The sequence below is a fragment of the Rhamphochromis sp. 'chilingali' genome (genome assembly GCF_963969265.1).
Source record: "Rhamphochromis sp. 'chilingali' genome assembly, chromosome: 2".
In the NCBI taxonomy this organism is placed as follows: domain Eukaryota; kingdom Metazoa; phylum Chordata; class Actinopteri; order Cichliformes; family Cichlidae; genus Rhamphochromis; species Rhamphochromis sp. 'chilingali'.
The window spans coordinates 40,567,925-40,589,325 of record NC_137930.1 but is presented as its reverse complement, the minus strand read 5'-3'; the positions used below and the strand labels follow the sequence as shown (position 1 = coordinate 40,589,325).

General features: G+C 46.3%; 1 protein-coding gene across 3 annotated transcripts; it reads right to left on the bottom strand.

Moving 5' to 3' along the window:
* Positions 1-85: 85 nt before the first annotated feature.
* Positions 86-19,575, bottom strand: ppp3ccb (protein phosphatase 3, catalytic subunit, gamma isozyme, b). 3 transcript variants are annotated; one of them, XM_080876625.1, is made up of 14 exons: positions 18,990-19,575; positions 13,931-14,128; positions 13,563-13,687; positions 11,221-11,332; positions 10,996-11,141; positions 9,847-9,986; positions 8,227-8,304; positions 8,005-8,099; positions 7,783-7,908; positions 7,615-7,692; positions 5,333-5,417; positions 3,474-3,571; positions 2,565-2,591; positions 86-1,744 (listed from the first exon to the last, which is right to left on the bottom strand). In XM_080876625.1, the coding sequence occupies exons 1-14, from the start codon at positions 19,039-19,041 to the stop codon at positions 1,569-1,571; spliced, it is 1,536 nt and encodes a 511-aa protein (XP_080732751.1). In that variant the 5' UTR covers positions 19,042-19,575; the 3' UTR covers positions 86-1,568. The 3 variants fall into 3 exon arrangements, with proteins under 3 accessions (XP_080732751.1, XP_080732750.1, XP_080732752.1); XM_080876624.1 differs by having other exon boundaries at positions 86-1,753; positions 18,990-19,574; XM_080876626.1 differs by lacking the exon at positions 2,565-2,591 and having other exon boundaries at positions 86-1,753.
* Between the last annotated feature and the right edge of the window lie 1,826 nt (positions 19,576-21,401).

Here is a 21,401-nt window from a genome sequence, read left to right as displayed (position 1 = left end):
GCACTCTGATTGGCAGCTGCTCGGCGACCTGTTCGCACACAGACGGCGTCCTTGAGACCAAAGCACACACAGACACACACTGAGCAGCTGTTGTTGAGTTTTTATTGAATGAGTGAAACGTCTACAGAGATGAGGCCTCGCAGGAACAAATCCAGCTGCTTACAGACAAACATCCAGATGTTTTTTCCTCTCTGTACATTCGGTGAGATATGTTCTGAGAAATGAGGCCCGGCAAACCCCCCCCACCAAAAATAAATCAAGAGTCAAATCAAACCCACGCAGGTCCTCATCACACCTGAAGCACACCTGAAACTCCCTCCTCCTCTTTGTGTGAAGGGCTCTTCTGTTCTACTAAAACTGCCGGTCTCAATCAATTTCAATCAAAAATGACGTAAATTATTAATATTGATGATTATGATTATTATTTACATCCAGCTCAGAGACTAGGAGGATCGGTGGTTTCTGACTGCCGTCATGTTAAATGATTCAGCTTTATTCTGCGTCAGCACTCAAGCCATTTATTAACAGATGACTTTATTTATGTACACTTTTTTTTTTAACTTTTTTTCCTCTCACAAGTTTCACAAATTATAATTTTCAGATTTTCTCTGATTTGTTTTGGCAGAATTCTCTTTTGAGTTTTTAATTCATTAAAATATTTTCTCAGGCTGTCATTTCCATTTTTCTCAGATATTTTTGACCAATGATTTTAATATAATTCTTTTATAACAATTTTCCCAAAGAGCTGCGATGGATTTGTAAAGGTGCATTTCACTAAAACGCGCTGGAGCGCCAGTGGAGGCCATGTTAAACTCACTCCTGTAAAACAGGAGCATGACGCGTTCCCGGCTTTTCCAAAATATCGGAATATAACAGATCTGTCTGAAGTTCAACCGGCCGGGGAGGCTCGAGTCATTTTTCCAGAATTAGGAGCTTCAGCTCAGAAACTCAGTTTTAATAAAGCAGAACCTTCAACTCTTTCCCTCCACTGCCTCCACACCTCCACTCTCGCTCCGCCCCCTCCCACCTGGATAGTTAAAGCCTAAGTCTATGTTATAAAAAAAAAAAAAAAACATCACATTGAAAAGAGGGAACAATTAAAATATACATATATTATAAATGTAAATACTCGCTCGGCGGAGCTCAGTCACACTATCATTGGCATAAGAAAGGATGGGTGTGTGTGTGTGTGTGTGTGTGTGTGTGTGTGTGTGTGTGTGTGTGTGTGTGTGTGTGTGTGTGTGTGTGTGTGTGGGCACGAACACAGCGTTTGAATGAGCGTCACTTCCTCTCCGGACCAAAGAAGAAAAAAGAAGAAAAAGAGGTGTGGCTGATACGAAGGTGTGGCATCAAGTACCAGCTGCCTCCTGATTGGAGGCATCGAGCGGCGCTGAGACTTTTCCTGTTCAGTCTGGATCTACGATATTTAACCGATGATGTAATAAATAAAGCGCGGCGAGTCGCTCGGACTGAACGGCCTCGTCTGCCGCTCGTGACGGAGGGAGGAGGGAGGGGAGGAAAGGAAAGGAGGCAGGGAAGGAGAGAAGGAGGGAGAGGAGGGGGAGGGTCTAGGCCTGAGCGTTGGTGCCGTTCTTGTCCGGGGGTCCGGTGCTCGCCGGCAGGTTGTTGAGGGAGGGCGGGGCCTCGTGCTGCTTGCTGTCGCGACGCGGCGGCATCCTCTCGTTGATGCGGTCCAGCCCTCGCGCCTCCTCGAAGCTCTGGATCTTGTGCTGCGGGTTGAAGCCTTGAATGGCTGCGAGGAAACAGGAAGAGGTTAGACACGAGGAGACGTCAAGCACAGCCGGGTCAGAAGGTCACCGCCAGCGCTGGATGCCGCCGTCCAGCTTTACTTTAAAATGTATTTTCAATGTCTGCACGTAATGCTAATATTTTATGACACATTTCAACGATTTCTCCTAAAAATAAATATCTGGTGAAAAAAAATCATGTTATTGTGTAAAAAAACTTTCCAGTTTTAAGAAATATTTTAAAATAATTTTGAGATTTTTCTTTAAAATTTCAGTAAAATACTTCTATTACTTTTAACAAATTCCATTTAATTTATAAAATAAATTGTCAAAAATGTAAAGAAAACATTTAATCAAAATTATTTTCAGCAATATTTTTGTACTTTAATGATATTTCTAATTAGTAATATATAATTATGGCAATTATGTTAATATTATTTAGATATTTTATTATTTACCATTTTAAATTTTAGTAACAGATTAGTATTTTACTACAGTATTTTATTAGCGTGTAACATCATTAAAAATATTTCACTTTTTATTTTAGAACTTGTGTGTGAACTTTTGCTGTCCTGCTGGCTCGTTTCTGACCCGCTGCACAAACAGTCACTTTTAAAAACACGAAGAGAAGGTGAGGAAACTTACTTGAAACAGGACAAAGACAGCATGAAGACAAAGAAACAGGTGATCAATAATCAGCTCTCACATTAGCTCATAAAAGGTTCAGGTTGAACATTAGACACCAACAGCACAGACATATTTCAGAGTGGGTGAACACAGACAGTCACACAGAGAGTCGGAGGGTCGGTTGCATACCTCGTGCCTCTTCTGCCTCTACGGTGGCTGTGTAAGCGTGAGTAGAAGTGCCATGCCAAAAAACCAATGGAGAGAGAGTGGGAACATTATATATCAATGCATTCAGTCAGTCACGTTATCAGTCCTGTTAACATGGAGTCAATCATCATACAACCCCACCCACCCCCCACCACCCCACCATCCTGACCACAGAGTCCGAGATTAGAGCACAGCTAACATCTTCATTGGGTTTATGGGGGTCTGTCAGAAACCGCAAAGACAAACCACCCGCGCCTGACTCTACCGTCATATCAAAGTGACGATTTTGGCGTCTAAACGTGACGCAGCTCCCAATCGGTCCTGATTCAGTGGTGCAAAGTTCATGCCGCCAACTCCGACCTACCCTGCTCTGAAGTAAGACCCGCTGGTTAGTCTGACCCTGGTGATGATGGTTTTTACCAGGGGGACAAAAGGTCGAGGTTCAGGCGACTACTTTTACATTTAATATGAATTCACCTCCATAAATACAGACGTTATACATATAACCTGGAATATTGCCACAAGCTGCAGCTGATGAAGTGATCTACATGACCAGATCAGGACCAGGAGTGTGGGTGAAGTTTTCAGGCTTTGTAATAATAAGTATAATTAGCCATTAATCCATGAAAATAAGTAAATGTAGTTTGATATGTGCTTGCTCTCCCTGCAGCCGTTCGTCTTTGAAGGCCAGTGTGCTGCAGAGATGTGCACAGGTTGGTCCGTCACAGGAGAATTGAGGACACTCGACATTTCCACCAGGCTACATGCTGATGAGGCGGGGGCAGTTTCTCAGCGGTTAGTCTCTCGGTGTGAGTGCAGGCATGGGGCGGTTAGTGTTAGCTGGACTCTGGGTTAGTGTTTGGTGGGATGTTCCGCTGCGCTCGCACTCACCGCTCTGCAGAGTCCGCCGACCGCCGGACAAAACACCGAGGGGCAGCGTCCCCGTCGGGGTCAGCCCCTTCAGCTGCAGTACGCTCTCGTTCTCCTCTCTGTCGACACACAAACACAACATCATTAGAGAGTGTCAGTTGATCGTGTCACCGATGAGGCACAGTTAACTTCAAAAGCCTCCAGACAGGAAGTCTAAATATGACGGCGTGATGTTTTCAGAGACAGCACAGATGGGAGGAGGAGGTCACTGCTGCACAACAAACCTGAAAGAAGAAACAAGGACTCCTCCTGACCAGGTTCACCAACATTCTACCAGATTAGCTCTCCAGATTATTGTTTATGATATAACCAGAACTCAAAGCTCCACACAACCTTTCATAGCCTCCTGTGTGTTTCCTGTGTGCCAACACAGCAGAAACTAGGAACAAAGCACGTTTGTAGAGCTCCAGCTTGGGAGCCTTTTTAAGCTCTGCTTAGGTGGAGGTACTCTTTATTAGCAACCACACTGAGATGCAAACACATGCAAACCTCTTTCTCAGTTTTCTGAGGAAAGCTTGTTCCTCTCCACCAGGAGACAAGTCACCTGTTTAGTCTTTTACTGCAGATGACGGGATTTGCAAAAATAACTGAAACATGAAGTGATTTTCATAAAGACATAAAAGCTGAAAGACGTGGTCAATCACTGGCCTGCTGCAATTTTTTTATTCACCCTTCTAATAAATAAATAATAAATAATAAAGGTGCTGCTCTATCCAGACAACACACGGCTATTTGTTCCTACTCGGCTGATGTCAGTTCTCTAAAGAAGTCAGGGTTGAATTCATCTGTGGCTGAACTAAATGTTTAGTTCTACTAAATTACTCAAACTGTACAACAAACTGATTTGTTCAAACATAATATTTGTTTAGGTCAAACCCGAGTAACTGAAGCCAAGTCTAAATACCAGGCAAACACACCCTCGTTTGTGTTGGTTAGGTGTGAAAAAATCCCACCTTATCAGTCCGACTTTGTCCAAACCACACCGACTTTTCGCCTGATTATAGCCAAAGCCAATCAGAATTCAGAACGCTTCTGGTACCAAAGACTGTCCATTTCCCAACATGTCTAAATATTCATGTGCAGATATCTGTTAAACCTGTTAGTTTAGAAAGCATTAATGAGCTTCTGTTAGCAGCAGGTCCAATGAAACGCTGCTGAGCTGTTCAGATTCCCGTACACGGGCCAATATACATCTGGTTAACTGGTTTAAACTTGACCTGTTTTTTCAGGCTTTTGTTCTTTGCACGTGTCTGTATCTGTGGTTTTATATCATATCTGATATCCTGGGTGTGGGACCGTTTCATTTGATTTTATTATAGTCCTAATTTTCATTTTATGATTTGCACTTCAGTAAAAAGACACCAAGCTGTAATGAAACAAAGTTCTCGGTTGAAGAAGTGAGTGCAAACAGAAGTAGAATTAAACTGCTGATAGAGATCAACTCAGTCATAAAGACGGACTGAAGATAAGGAGCCTGCGATGCTTTCCTGAGCCTTAAAATAACAGCAAGACATTTTCTGAAGAGGAGCAGTCACACTTTAAGGACAAATTATTCTGACACACTTCCACAGAATCAAAGGAGGACAAATATAAACGACTGAGAAACTCATTAGCCTTAAATCAAAGTGGAGCAAAACTCTCAGTACCGTGCTCCAACAACCTCTTTATTCCACATTTTAGAGTGACGATTAAAAAAAGAAAGAAAGAAATCGTACAGAAAAAGGACTTAAACCGTCTCCTGCTTCTAAACATGGCCCTGATGTTAAAGAGTCTCATTGCAGTATAAACTTCACCCAAACCTTCAGGAATATAAAACACACCTGAGCACGGAGAAGACGCGAGCCATCTTTCCAATCGCCCGGATCTTGTTCCTGATCACCTCCTTCCTGACAGCCGGAGCGCCACCTGAGGAGCAGAATGGAAAAAGTCTTGAAAAGTTTGGTGGCATTTGAAATGAAGAACTCGATCTATACTGCGGAAGCTTGTCAGGGTCGACGAAACGTTCGTAAGGATATCAAGATGAGAGTCTGACTGTTTTTAGAAATTGAGGCAGAACTGGATTTAACCAAGACATCTGCAGAACACAGTGAGAAAAACCTCAGAGCCAAGCAGCTGGGTCGGAGAATTCAACCGTGTGAACCAGCCTTAAATCAGAAATAAGTAACTTGTGCACAGAAATAACAAATACACAGACTTTAAAAAAGTCACATGCATAGAAAAATACACCGAATGTGCAGACTAGTTATGACCTGATGGGAACTTCTAACTACCACATAATAATTTGAGCAGAGGAAAAGTATATTTTTAAGCAAACAAATTGGTCTAAAATTTCACAAATTCAGTGAACCGTCACACGAGAAAACAGATGATGCACAGACATATTTAAACCCAATGAACCCGAGCACGTCACCCATGCAGCGAGTTTTCAGTAAGTTTAAAGCATTATGACACATTTATAGTTCAAGTTGTTTCTCCCAGGGGTGTCAAACATAAGGCCCAGGGGCCGGAAGCGCCCTAGAAAAGTAGCTGTCTTTGGTAAATGTGATTGAGGGAATACATTTTGGACTTTTAACAGTTAAAAACATTTTCTTTCAATCTCAGTTTGCTGCAGTAAATTTGATCCAGTTTATTTTCCGGAGTTTTTTTTAAATTTAATTCCAGAGCTCATCATTCAAAAATACCCAACAGGCTCCTCTTTTTTCATCATTCCCCGTCCACACAAGTAAAGACTATTTAAAAATAGTTTCCTCAGTTTCTTGAGCTTCAGGCCGACACTGATCGAGCTGTCGGAGTGGATTCACAGTTCTGCCCATTTCCTGCTCCAGGTTTTTATTCCTGAACACTCGTAGAGCAGCTTTGTATGCACAATTCAGAATAATGCTTCTGTATCTGATCCTGAGCCTCAGCTCACTCTGAAACAAGCTTTTTTTAGCTCATCTTCCTTTAAGGAAACCATGTTCTGATTGTCTGCCCTGGTAAACAAAACTTTGACTCTCTGTGACATCACAAAGATCCAAGACTAGAGGAAGCTGTGATAACCTGAGTGTTTAATGCACACGCACACAGCTCGATGTCGTCTTCCTTTCAGAGACCTGCTGAAGTGTTCTGAGCATTAATGATTAATTCAGAGGATGAGTGATAATCTGAGCTGACCTGTAACTCTGACGGAATAAAACATTTATTTCTTCCTGAATCAGTAAGACTGTAAACCCCACAGCAGGTATCTCCTTCATCTTCCTCATAACCGTCTCATTGTTAGCAGAGATTATCACAGTAATAATCAGCGAACCACAGAGGAGGCGGGGCTAATAGCGACTGCGCTCTCGCAGTTATGAGCCAAACTCGTTCTAACAGCTGCCGCCACACATCGACTTCCCTCAGGGTTTCACTTCCTCCCTGAGCCCCAACGCATCTGATTCATTTACATTCAGTGTTAAGCACCCGCTGCAGGTCGCCATGGCAACACGCCAGATACTACTGACAACTTTTTTTTTTTTTTTTAAGGCTTCTCTGACTCGCCGGCCTCCACAGTCAGCCTGTCAGCACTTCCAGTGAAGCTGATCTAAACCAGAACATCTCAGCCCTGCTCTCTATGACATCACAGAGATCCAAAAGTAGGGAAAAAAAGGGGTAAACTGGGTGTTCAGAGCAGTGTGCATGCTGAGCTTTGGGCTCACAGAGATTACTGAACACAGACTGAGCTCATGATTAGATATTTTACCATGAAAGTCCCACTGGAACAGCAGAGACATGGATCAGATCCACTTTACATCAGCTCGACTGTAAGAAAACTAAAGCTTTCAGCACAGAGTCGTGTTTTTATCACCGCCATCAGAGGTCAGTGTCGTGTGTTCAAGGATAGTCTGATATCCTGTCTCACTGCTGCGAGCTGCACTTTATCTAAGAAAACCGCACAGAATTCACTGTGAAGACAGTGAAAATAAAACGTGTGAACCTGCTGCAGGAGGTATGTGCGACACCCTCGTGACCATGTGAACCTAACATGGCAAGAAATGCAAAGGTGCCAAACTGCCGTCCGTGCAGGCCGAGCCTTACTGAGCATGTGTGGAAACTAAATGGGTGTGGCTAAAGGCGTTCTTACCCTCGCCCGTGTCGTCGGCTTCGGATAGGAGCTCGTCATCGGAGCAAATGTTCAGCACGTTCACCAGCATCTCCGTCACTGTTTCAGAGGACACACACAGCGGCATGTCTGATTGGTTATCACAGAATGCAAACTTTAGAAAGATCCTCCCTCCTCTTTGACCCTCACCTTTCTCTCCAACGAAGGGCAGAGACCAGGTGAAGACATCCATGAAGTTGGGGAGCCAGTAAGGGTGAGGGGAGCAGTTAAACTGCCGAATGTTCATCACGTTGTTCTCGTATTTCAGCACCGCCGCTGAGGACCACACACACACACACACACACTCATTATCTTGACTCCATCAGCCTGCCTCCTGCTGCCATGGTTTCCCTCCTCCTCTGGTCCTCTTACCTTTGTTGTTGTACACATCCAGGTAGTTGGGAGCCGAGAAGATTGTGATTAAAGAAGGAAACCCCGTCGTCTGACTTTTCCTGTACATTCGATACCTGCCGGAGAAAAATGGACGGTGCTTTAAAAACACTGCACTTCCTCTAAAATCCACGAGGGGCAGGCCGCACACACACACGGTCATGAAAACACACTTTTGTTTATAAACAGCCGTAATGAACTCACCCAGCGTCCTGAGCTTCATGTGCTCGTATTACAGACAGCAGGTTATTGTTCATCAGAAAGTCACAGACTGCCGGGTAACTGAAACACACACACAACAAGAAGAGTTTTAAAGAACGGCTTTTACAAGACACACACACACACACACACACACACACACACACACAGATGGAGGTGATCTCACTGAACGTGATGAGCATCAGAACCGCCTCCTCCAACCCACCGCAGTTACCATGACAGCTAAGAGGGCTGCTCAAACTCGAGTATGACAAGCGATGCTGAAAGCGCTAAAATTAGGATTAATTAAGGTCGGGGCTTTACACCGGGGGGGTGGGGTGGGGGGGGGGATCAGATCCTCACAGAAATGCCAGCTCACTTCAGAAAATCATACCCCCCCCCCCCCCCCCCCCACACACACACACACACACACTTCCTGAGTTTTTTTCTTTAATCCACACTCACTCAAGTAAAAGCAAAGCCCAGAAATGAATCCCCTTCATCACTTGACTAAAGTTCAAGGAGATGATTCATTCAGCAAACCACACATTAAAGAAGATGGAGGCGCCTTCATGAAGCTCAGTCTGCATGGGTCAGGTGTGCAGGTGATGTCACACAATCATCACTTAAACCTGAGTTTAAGCCTGAGCCTGAGGCCACCAGCATCATGCAGCCCGAGGCTTACAGTTGAGGAACATTTCAATTTATTTTTGTATAACACCAAATCACAACAGCAGCTAACTCAGGGAGCTTAATAAAGACCCCACAGTTATCACATGACACCCTTTGAGCAAACGCTTGGCGACATTTGAGAGAAAAAACTCCCATTTAACAGGATGAAACCTCCAGCAGAGGTCACCGATGCTTCGCGTCAGGAAGTGCAAGAAAACATTCTGTCTTAAAAACTGCAGGGAGCTATCGGTTTACTTTAATAAAGGATACACTTCCTGTATCAGTGATTGATAGGAGCAGACTTTTATTGAGCAACGTTTAAAAAAAAAAACAGAACAAAAAAAACAAAAAACCCCAGACCTTTTTTCTGACCCTAAAAATAGAGACGGGAAGTAAACTTCTGATGCTGCTGCCTCTGTTCTTGAATTATTTCACGTTAAAATCGATGCAGCGTCACATTTTTCTCTCACTGTATATGTGGCCTCCACCCTAAGTAAGGCCGTCTTTACTTCCTGTAGTGGTGTGGGTCTGTGTGGATCCTCCCAGTCAGTCGTGTCCAGTGATGGGTCTGAGACGCCGTCTGAAGCGACCCAGATGCTCACTCAGGTTTGTGTGTGCTGACTCGGTAATAAAGGCCAGACGGCCACAAACATGCTCGCTGTAATGAGTTCTGTAAATGTCGAGCTACTGAAACAAACTAATGGTGGATAAAAGAGGCTTAGGAGCAGCTTTCGTCGCCCTGTGACTTCCGAGCAGTGTCAACGCTGCAGATTCAGCTTAACTATTAAGACAGAGCAGGGAATGCTAATATTTATTTTCAGTATCTGTGTGACAGCGGATTTAACGGCACTCACTTATCCACAGATAAGCCATTGTTTGTAAAAGCTTTAATCAGCTCGGATTAACAGAGCGCTCTGCTTTTTGGTGCTCGGGCGGCAGCAGCGTGGCTTGTACCTGTAGAAATAAGAGCATCCTCTGACACTGTTGTGGCAGAAGTGTTCCTGGGTCTTCTCTGAGCCGTAGTCCTCGCCCGGGTCTGACCACAGCAGGTCGCACATTGGCCCGAATGCCGGAGGCTCCTTAAACCGGTCCAGCTGGAAAAAACAGGAAAATTTCAGATAATTTAAACTCTAAAAGAGAATGTGTCTGTGAGGTTCTCAGTCATCCAGGTCATCGTAGTCAAAGGAGCTTGCAAAGAAAAGCGTCTGGACTTCTTTAAGTTGCTTGAAGACGTTTCACCTCTCATCCGAGAAGCTTCTTCAGTTCTAAGGTCAAATGGTGGGGAGTCCCAGATTTAAACCTCGTGGGAGTAACCCCCCACAGAGGGACAAAAGGACCCCCTGATGATCCTCTAATCGCCTGAGCCAAGGTGTGAAACTGGGTGTGGGTCCCAATCAGCCAGGGTTTCAGGTGAGCTCATTGTGAAACCTCTCTAAAAGAGAATGTGTTTATAAACCACCACCAAGAAGAGTAAATCGTTTCCAGCTCTGATTCTTCGCCTGCCGGCTCTTCTAATATCTTGATGCATTCTCAATCATCCAGGTAAGTAAATCCCAAAAGGCTGATTCTGTTCATCTGGACGTAGCGTTTTCAGTGGGAGAAATGTTTTGTCACTCATCACTCATTAAGGATCAATGAACTGACCTCCCAGCCCATTGTTCCTTCAGTGGGCTGGTTTCAGTCATTATGTAAATGTACTGTTTATAAGATTGTGGAAACCTGCAGTCAGCTGAGACTGAAGAAGTCACTTGGATGAGTGACGAAAGCTTCTCCCACTAAAAACGCCATGTCCAGATGAACAGAATCAGCCTTTTGGGACAAGAGCCAAACTCTCTCTCAATAACTCTCTCACTCTTCCTAAGGCCCTCCTCCCTAAAAGCACACTTTCTTCTGATTGGCTGACCCCAGTAAGCCAGCCATGGGCCAGCACATGTCGTAAACAGAGAAGTCAGTGAAGTCAGATTCAGGCTTGTGGTTTATAAACATTTACAAACATTTACGTTATTATTAGAAACCGATGAAAAATGCAAAACTTCAGACTATCAGTGACGTGCCTACTGAAGACTCTGGCTGTCAGCCCTTTCGTGATGTAACACATCTCACCTTTCGTATGTCATCCAGGCAGGTGATCTCAGGGCTTAGACCTCCGTGCACACACAGGAACTGCTGGTTGAGGAGGGCGGCCAGAGGCAGGCAGTCAAACGCCTCCATGCAGGCATCGTATACACGCTCAGAGTACTTTATCTTACCTGGAAACGCACACACACCAAGGTCAGCTGCAGTCAGATAAGCGGTCTCTGATGCTGGTGTGTGAGGACAAACACTTACACTCCTGCTTGAAGGTGAAGTACTCTGTGAGATGTCGGCACTCGTGGTTGCCTCTGAGGAGGAAGAGGGTGTTGGGATGGTTGACCTTCAGGGCCCACAGGTACAGTACACACTGCAGTAACACACACACACACACACACACACACACACACACACACACACACACACACACACACGGATAATCGTGAGAAACACCATCACCTGACTCCACGTGAACAGTTCTCTAAGACTGATGGAGTTAACCGCTCCTGGGTCCAAATTCTCCTTCAGTTAAACAGTCCAGCTGTTGTTGTGAGTGATGTGAGATTTTAAGGTGGGGAGAGGCAACACCGTCATGGTGAAAATAAAGCACAAACATAAAAGGTTTACGCTGAATGTGACATAATAATCAGGATGATAACGTTGGATTATCATTCCCGGTTCACCGCCATGACTGAAGGTGGAGGCCGGCAGAGGAGGAGGTCTGCAGGCTGTGAGATGACTAACAGCAGCCCGATGCTGTGAGATGATCCGCCGCTGTTTACTGACTCTGACAGATTCATTAATTATGGGGGATTAGTCGATGCCATTATTGATCGCTACAGGCCGTGGCCGACAGTCCTCGAGCAGAAACTCTCGGTGCAGAGGGAATACGAGTATCATGGAGAAACCTTCATCTCCATCAGGGAAAGAGCTGCTGAAGCACTGACATGCAGTAAACCGGCAGCTGACGGACGTCATCCTCAACCTCCAAACAAACCCACGGATCCTTTCAGCTGCCACTCACTCCTGTGTTTTTGTGCACCACCTGTTTCAATTTAATGTTTTTTCTGCTCTGAAGGCGTCGAGCTGTTCAACTGAGCCGAGCGCAGAGGAAGACGAGAAGAATAACCAGTGTTGGAGTCGGGCTGCGTGCACGCTGTCATTCCTACATGCAATTATGTAACTTCATGGCGCTGGTAAAGCCACGGCTTGTGTCAGACATGGGTGACTTTACGCTCGTGTTCCCTTTGTTAGTAAAAGAGCAGCGGCACGCTTCACCATTCAGCCTTTGAAAGATGAGACTGGAGAGAACAGCAGGAAAACAGCAAGACAAAATAAAACTACACAACCTCAAAGAGAGGAGACGACCTCAAGAATTTCTGGTTTGTGGCTAAAAAGTGAAGATTTTTAGCAGTAAATGAGATTCCTCTTAGTTTATGGATAATCGGCAAAACTGTCTTTTCTCCAGAGAACAAACAGTTTGTGCATCAGTCTGCAAACATGTTTATTTGTGCTACAACGTTTTAACACGGGGGCCGACTCACTGCTGCCTGCGCTGGACGTCACAGGAACTGAAGCATGCGGTGCTGCCATGATCATGTGGTATGACTAAACACTCAGATTTGAGCTGCAGTTAAAACTTCTGAGAGACTTTTTCTGCCCAATTAAATGTCTGAAAAGGTCAAAAAACACAAAAGACATTAGAGCAATCAGCTGATTCAGCCGTGACTCAGAGTCGGGACACGCAGCACGCCGTTCGGTCTGCGGCTGTTGAGTCGTCTGGAAAACGAGTCTTTATGAAGACAAATGACCTCTAAACTAACAGAGTTCAGTCAAGCATCTGCTGCTGCAAACTGAGTGTGACTTTGAAACAGGACGATGACACACGGCGTCTCTGAGGTCCAGGCAGAGCTGAGGAGGAGGAGGAGCAGCTCCAGGATGTCCACTAATCCCAAACAAGGAAGCACGACGGCAGCCATACAAATGTCAGCAGCTCCATGCCAGAAGACGCCCGGTGCTCCCTCTGATGGGGCGCAGCTGGAGTTTGAGTTTGTGTGTTTGTGTAAGTGTGTGTGTCTAGCAGGGTGTGTTTGTGTGGAAGAGTGGGTGTGGCAGTCAGGGCGGCGAGGGGGCAAACAGTGTGCCTTTTATTACCCATGACTATTTAAAGATGCCCTGCAGAGCCGTGCGGGCCGAGTCTCCAAATGTCACGCCAGGATTTCTGTACCAACACATCCTGACAACTCCAACACAATAAACAAGACGACTCCGAGCTCTGCACACACTCCCACAACACCCAGGAAGGCTGAAGACGCACAGCAAACCTGGACGGGTATAAGTACGCAGGAGCTAACGAATAAATGAGAGAACGCCCCAACTGCCAACTAATACCCACAAAACAACCCAAAAAAGATTCAAGACAAGCACAAAAGAAAGACCGAAAACAAGAGCCAAAAAAGGAAGAAAACAACCCGAAGACAAACAAAGTGACCCAAAAAACAAAAAAAATAATGAAAAAGAGACAAAACAAGAGCACAAAAAGTATAAAAAGGCAACAAATGACATTTCTTTCCTGTGCCGAGGAAGCTACAGACACGCACCTCGATGCTGAAGTAGCCTCGGTCTACGTAGTCCCCGAGGAACAGGTAACGGGTGGTGCTGGGGGACCCACCCACCTCGAAGAGCTTCATCAGGTCGAAGAACTGACCGTGGACATCTCCGCACACTGCACATACAAACACAACAAGCTCAGCGTTACTACAGCCGCTTTCAGACACAGGCTGAGCTGAGAGGAGGATGATTATGAGCTGTCGCTCATGCAAAGCTGTAACATTAGCGTTAGCAGACCGTGTTCTTTCATCATTAACAAAGAGGAAAACATGCTGGTGATAAATTCTCAGCTGACATCTTTAAATGTCTCTGCACGTCGCTGACATACCAAGTGGGCGGGGTCAAGGCGAGGCTTTACCTGTGATGGGGGCTTCCACCTCAAGCATGCATTTCTCCTGCCGGAGGATGGCGGCACCCTCGTTGATGATCCGCAGGGCCGTCTCCTCCTCCAGCCGACCCTCCTTTACCAGATGGGCCTTGAGCACCTCCAAACTGGGCCTCCCGTCCACGTACAGCTCTTTGACCGTCAGGCGGTCTCCAGGAGGATACGGCACGGCTGCAGAGAGATGAAAGAGAGAAGGGACACGGTTACACTGTGACCTCATACAGAACACACAAAACCTTCACCCTTTAGTTTAAAGGGGCTCCATGCTGTTGTTCAGGGACAGAATTGATACTTTTTAATGATGATATTTAATGATATTGAACAGGAACTCGTATTCCTGTCCTGCTGACAGGTGATCGCTTGCTGTAATCTTTAATAAAGGTTGGTCCCCTGTTCGGGTGTTTTCTGGCTGTTTTTGTGCTGTAACATTCCCACGCTCAGATAACGCCTCGTTAGGAATGCTCTTATCATCAGCGAGGTCACGACGTGCCTTTGCAGCACACCTGAGATCACCCGGGTACCCGCGGCTTTGTTTGCAAAGAGCAGGCCCGCTGACTTCAAATCCAAGCTTATCCAGGTCACACCTCAGAGCCAACCACGCAGGCCCACAGGCAGATCAGCGTCGGTGAGGTGTCCGCGGCATGTCGGGGCTCGTCCTGAACACAAAGCAGCAGAGTGTGGCGGCGCGGCCCAGCCCTGCAGGAAATACCAAGCAGCTTATTTCAAGAAAACCCGTCGCTGCTCACAGACTCCAGCAGGCAGGGCCGAGCTTCTACACCCACGGTTACTAACGTTCCTTAAAGGTGTTTGGACCAACGCTGTAAAACCGCTGCTGTAACAACTGTTACTGAGCAGCTGAGCCCGAGCAGATGCACTGCAGCAGGAATCAGAATCACAGTTAAAGAATATATAAAATATATAAAGGCAGGAGGAGAAGGACACATGACATGACTGTCTGCTCTCACCTGCACGGTCCAGGTCATGTGATACATTTATGACCTGGAATCACCTGTGTCTGTCTACATGAACTCAGTGACGGTGCAGTCAGACAGGCGGGTCAGTGTGCGCTGTGATTGGTCACAAACATGTATTTTGTGTTTTTATCACCTTTCCCCGCCACACCGGCTCCGACCGCCCAGTTCACCTGCTGTGAGGTCAGAGGCTGTTTGGTCACCTGACTGCTGCGGTGACATAAACACGGTGATGCACCGAGAGGAAGGTCTAAGAAGACGGGAGCAATCACGCAGACACTGAATGTTCCTGAACACTCGCTCCTGGCACGGCGCTCTAGTTCAGCACGCAGCTCTGAAACCAAACCAGGCCGCACGTGTTCAGCCAATCACGTCGCAGCTCCTCGTGAACTGGTTCATCGAAGTAAAAGCAGCTGCGAGTCCCCACCAGACAAATTTATCTGCCCGACAACTCGGAAGTGAGAGTGGAGTGTGTGAAGAGAGAGAGAGAAAAACAAAACCACGATTGTGAAAAGGAGGTGTTGCCGACCGCTGCAGGAAGCGGTATTCAAATAACCATCAGCAGGAGGGACACAGGAAGAGTGAAACTGCTCAGATGCTTAGTAAACTCAGCCGCCGCCGCCCCGCACTTTGTTTGCTGTTGAAGCCACGCGGCTGCCTGCCAGTCAAACATAAGCAAAGCAGCGAGCCGGCCCAGCACAGATGGCCGCTTGTTTCTGTCTGTGCAGCCAGCGAGCAAACACCAGCAGGACACACAGAATCAGACCTGAGTGCAAAGAAACTTCACTTAAACAAGCAACAGCAACGACAGAACCCACGGACTGAAGCCCACATGCCAAACATGGAAGACCCCCCTTCCCTTATTTTTATTTATTTATTTATTTATTTATTTATTTTTTTTTTTTGGGGGGGGGGGGGGGGGGGGGGGGGGGTCAGTGCTGTCTATGGACTGGTCTGAGGCCAAACCATCACAGCTAAGGCTTCAGTCTGAGCCTCACATTAACGCCGCCATGCAAACATCTGCACGGACGAGAATGACAACTCGTTAGATAAGAAGCTCATTTTCATCTTGTTTGCATATATATGAACTCACAGCTTCCTGCAGCCGACGCAGCCATCGATAACGAGCAACGTTAACGTGACCGACAGAGAAAAGGAACTGCTCAGGAACAAACCCCACACAGCCGAATAACCCAAACTGACTCATCCACACAAGTTGGAGCAGGTCGGGCTGACAGCTTCACATTACTGTTAATAACCTGCAGTTGTGTGTGTGTTACTTTCAGTCTTGCCTCGAGTTCATACTTGAACACCTCTGCACGACTTCACGCATCTACCACAAACCGAGGTCAAACGCTAGCGCCTGTTAGCTTCAGCGTCACACCTGAGGAGCAGCTCTGTCATCACCTGGATGGTCACCACCTCCTTCCCATCCTCCCTCTGCTCCACTCTGCGTGTGAGGAGGTGCACCCACAGCAAGGCTAAGAGCAGCGAAAGGAGAAACTAACGTGAAGTCTCTCATACTGAGCTCCAATCACACCATAAATACCCAAATACCTGTCTAACTTCATGTGACCCTTAAAGTGCTGCAGATGTGCACCTTTTTGACTGCACAACGCCCGAACGTACAGGGTGAGGGTTGGCGTGTACCCCTGAGCGGGACAGGCCCCAGACGGCACTCCGTGCTCGGGCCCACCCCAAAAAGTCTTAACACCTTAACCACCTTAACAGATCAGCATTTTCCTTCCTTTTGATGTTGGATGGAATAACCATAAGATTATAGGCTTTGGAGACCGTGCTGACCCGATTCTCTGTGGGTGGAGTGGACGGGGTCCAGGGTGGAGCTCCATCACAGAGGCCAGGACAGCAGAGCAATCCTGCTGCATCCTCCAGCCCAGCTCCATCAATCATGAATGAGGACAGAATCATTACACATGCCGAGCGAGGCAGACGGCCCGACTGATTCGATTACCATCGGTAACTAAACCAAAAGGCCAGAACACACATGCACGCGCACACACACAGGGTTCAACAGGAAGCTGCAGATTGGGCTGCTGTGATGAACTACAGCCATCAGCAGCAAGCTGCTCAGCCTGAAGTAATTACATAATTCAATCGAGCTGATTCAGGGCTGCAAACAACACGTGGAAACATCCCAAAGAAAATTCCCAGAATCCAAGTAGGAGCTGTTCTCTGTGACCATTCCCAAATCAAACAGCAACCAGGTTGTCATCAGAGAAAACCAACAGTGAGGCTGAGTGCTCAGGGCAGCTTATCAGAAGGATAAGGTTCTGGACTTTCAAAAACGAACTGATAAACTCTTAGAGTGGATCTGGAAATCCATCCAGATATTCCTGGAAGAGTTGTTGTGTTGGTGCTCACAGATAAACAATCAAAGGTGATTCTGAGCAGGTAAATCCAATCAGAGTCGGCCGTATCGGCTTCCTGAGCGGCGGCACCGGCATTAAGGAGGTCTGTGTAATGACCAGTGGCCCTCCTAAGCTTCTCAAACCCGGTGAGCATATCAAACATGACCCCACCTGCTGCTTCACCCGACACCACAACGACTCAGAGAGAAAGCCGTTTTATTCTCCAGCAACCACCAAACTGGGCTCCAGCGATGGCCCATCTGTGCAGTGCTCCTGATCAATCAGCATACATTAGCCGGCCTAACAGTCGAGTCTAAAACACGCTAAAAACGCTCAAATTCATTGATGCTTGGAGCAGCAGGAAGTTATTTTAGGCTTCAGTGATTCAACAGGAACCAGAGTTCACAACCCAACGCCGCCCGTTTGGAGACACAACTCCTAATAGCTTCATTACTTCCTGTTTCATCATGAAGAAATGATAACGACATTGAACTTAATAATTTTATTCATCTACTGTGTAATAAGCAGGTCTTATAAAACAGTAGATGTTGGTGGGGAGCAGTGTCTCTCAGACTCATGAGCCTTCTGCAGATGAAAAGTTCTGTTTAAATCTAACCGGATAATTTCATTGATGGCTAAAGTGGGCAATAACAACTTTTTAAGGTGCCATCAAAAACTCCAAAAATAAAACAAAAGCAGAAGTAAAGAAAGACACTATCCACCACCATTTTAATATTTTTAATATTGTTTCCTGATTGATAATAATAATAACCATGTGGTTATACACTGTGAAATCGCCACAATCATAGCATAACATAAACTAAATAATTTGTGAAATTAAATGGCAGAACATTTCAAATATAAACTAAAACACTAATGATACAATAAAAAACTAAAATATAAATGAAAAAAAAATCCAAAATAAAGATGAACTGAATTATAAAACGTAAAAAATAAAATAAAAATATTTTCATTAAATTATAATAAATTAAATTGATAGGTCTTTAAATGTGGGGTGTGTGTGCAGGGGTTCGGAGAGCCTGTGATGCTGAGCAGGAGGTTGCCTCCGGGCTCGGATGGGCTCGTCTCGGGGGTGTTTGTTCTGCAGAGCGGTGAAGCACCAGCTGCTGCCTCTCTGAGAGCTCTGAACACCGCAGAGAAAAACCGCAGCAGCAGAACGTGGCTCAGTCCTCCACACAAACCTCAATTTCAAACTCATTTTCCATAAACACACACAGCGGGGCAGATTCGGGGGCGGGGGGTTGACGAGGCCAGTTTATTCACCCCTGAACCATTACGAGGCCAGCTGCCTGCCGCACACGGGGCGGTGTATACCCGCGGACAGGATCCAGGTATCCGCGGCGTCGTGCGGACTTTCCGCGTGAACCCAAGCATCGAGCGTGGCTTGACGGCGGGCTCTCACACCGCACACCTACATCTGGAGCTCAGGGCTGCTAAGCTAAAAGGCTAAGTTGTTAGCTGCCGCGGCATCGATTAGCGGGCTGATTGATTGGCCGGACTGCCTGTTTCCCCCTGCCTGGTGGAAGAGGCGTTAAAGCGGGCAGCTCGGGGAGAAATCACCGCTAACTGCGGCTCTGACATCCAGCTGCTCACATTTAGCGAAGCCATTAGCCCCGACACCCGTCAACTTCCTGCCCCAGGAACGCGCTCTAAAGCCGGACAATCACGTACCTTTGACGGGCCGCTCCGTGGTGGAGAGTTTGCTCTGGTCTTTGGCCGACATGCTCCCTCCCTGCGGGCTGCGGGCCGGAAAACAGGAGAAATTCCGAACTAAACTGGACCGATTCTTCCTGACGAGCTAGCAGGCTAGCTGGAGCGAGCTAGCCGCGCTAGCTGGTGGTGGGGCTGGGAGCGGCGGCGGCAGCGCGTCCCTCCGCGTACAGGGCAAGCGAACCGAGTCGCGCTGGAGTCAGACCTGACCAGGGTAGGGAAGAGGGAGCGAGGGCGTCCGTTTCACCGACAAACCGGAGCCTCTCCGCTCTGCCCTACTCCTCTCTGCGGTGCGGTGATGCCGACCCGCGGTCCAGGCAGGAAGCGGCCCGGGCAGCAGCGCCGATCTCTGGCTTCAGCAGCACCGAGCGGCGCGGCGGATCATGTCTCGGCTTTATCCCGTTATTCTCGGACAAGGTGCATCTGTTCCAGGCCGCTGCGCTTCAGTTTTTTCCTGTCGTGATCCGATGTGTCGCCCAGACCCTCTGTCGGATTACAATAATCCGCCGCAAGCGGATTTCCTACAACATGGCTCAGCGCGGGCGGGGGGTTGTGGGTAATGTAGTATTAAAGCGGTATGAATGCGCCTCCTTCAGAGCCCACTCAGCGCGTGCACCGCACTGTCAATGGAAAATAACTGCATAAATAAAAACTCTGCTGTCTACGGTGTGAATAGATAAATAAAGTAAAAATACACAATGTACGGAAAATAATAATAATCTCTAATAAAATTACGGATAAAAAATTACAGATACATTAATAAAAAAATACACCCTACGGAAAAATTTAAGAAATAAAATTAAATAATAAACACACTATGGAAAATAAAAAAGTTTCAGTAAAAAATAATATTAAATAAACACTGTCTGTGGGGCAAAATAAATTAAAATGCAATGTCTTTGGGATAAAATTAAAAATAAACAAATGAAAAAAGGGGGAACATTCATTAAAATAAGCGTAATATAAAATAAGAAGCCCGAGCCGAAAAGTTTCTCTGACACTGTCTTGGAAAAATGTTTAATTACATACACTGTTTACGAAGAAAAATATTATCCTTAAAAACCAAAGTTTCATTGTGACAAAAGTAATATTAGTCTTTAACAAACAGTGAACTCTAAAGAATGGTTTCTTGGTGTTTATTCTAAACTTCGTTCTCAACGTTTAAAGTTTTCATTCTCATTTCAATAAAATAAAGCGAAAAACAAGGAAGTGTCTGATTTAAACGCACTCACAGTAATACTTGTGCTGCGCATTACATGCTGTTACACGCTGAATATGATAGCACACTCAGCAGATCTGAAATACGTCACAAAGAGCCACGTGTGCTTCACTGTCACCTGTTGTTGGATAAAAACATTTAAAATTGTTGGATCTTTTTTTTTAATTAAGTTCGGCACCTGCTCTGCAGCACGGTCTTATTTTCCTCACGATGACGATGAAGAGGCCACCTGGTTTCTGACGTCACGTGCTGTATTTGTTGGATGGATTTTGCGCAGCACAGAGCTGAAGCCAAACACCACAGCGCCTCCGTGTGGTCACTGTAGGTAATGCCAGCAGTGACCACACGGCGTCCCTTAATGAGCTGAAGGTCTCAGGGCAGGACGTCTCAGGTGATCCTGAGCTTCACACTCACACTGAGAGCGTCCGGCACCGGTTCACTGGTTTTAAAAAAACTGAGTTCTGAATGCTGTGATAAATAAAACATGTATTATTGAATTATTACACAGAGCTGTGAATAGCTCTCAGTCTGTCCAGGGCCGGAAGTCACTCAGTTTCATCACAGAGTTTGATGAGATTTTTCACCTGAAACTCAAAATAAAATCATATAAAATATCATTGAACTAATGAAATAAAATTGGGGCTCAAGAGTTGGGCGTTCGTCTTGTAATCAGAAGGTTGCCGGTTCGAGCCCCAGCTCCGACAGTCTCAGTCGTTGTGTCCTTGGGCAAAACACTTCAGCCGTTGTCTACTGGTGGTGGTCAGAGGTCAGAGGGCCCGGTGGCGCCTGTGTCCGGCAGCCTCGCCTCTGTCAGTGTGCCCCAGGGCAGCTGTGGCTACAATGTAGCTTGCCATCACCTGTGTATGAATGGGTGGATGACTGATTGTAGTGTAAAGCGCTTTGGGGTCCATAGAGACTAAGTAAAGCGCTATACAAATACAGGCCATTTATCATAAAAAGAGAGACGGGTGTGGCCTCGGCCTTCCTGCGTCTGATGTTTGACTCAAAATAGAAACACTTGTTGGGCCTCCTGAGAACCGAGCTTTCACCGAGCGCTTTCCATGTAAGGGGAACTTTGCAGGACCAAAGGCTCCCACCTCAACCCCCACAGGGCTGGTCAGTTCAGATTATCACTGTGTGGCATCTGCATCCCG

Excerpts from the sequence above, each read along its gene's own strand:
- ppp3ccb (XM_080876624.1), bottom strand. The coding sequence starts at position 19,041 with ATGTCGGCCAAAGACCAGAGCAAACTCTCCACCACGGAGCGGCCCGTC. Across the intron at positions 9,987-10,995 it reads GCCTGGATGACATACGAAAG|CTGGACCGGTTTAAGGAGCC; the intron begins GTGAGATGTGTT and ends TGTTTTTTCCAG. Across the intron at positions 7,693-7,782 it reads GCCCTTCGTTGGAGAGAAAG|TGACGGAGATGCTGGTGAAC; the intron begins GTGAGGGTCAAA and ends CCTCTGAAACAG.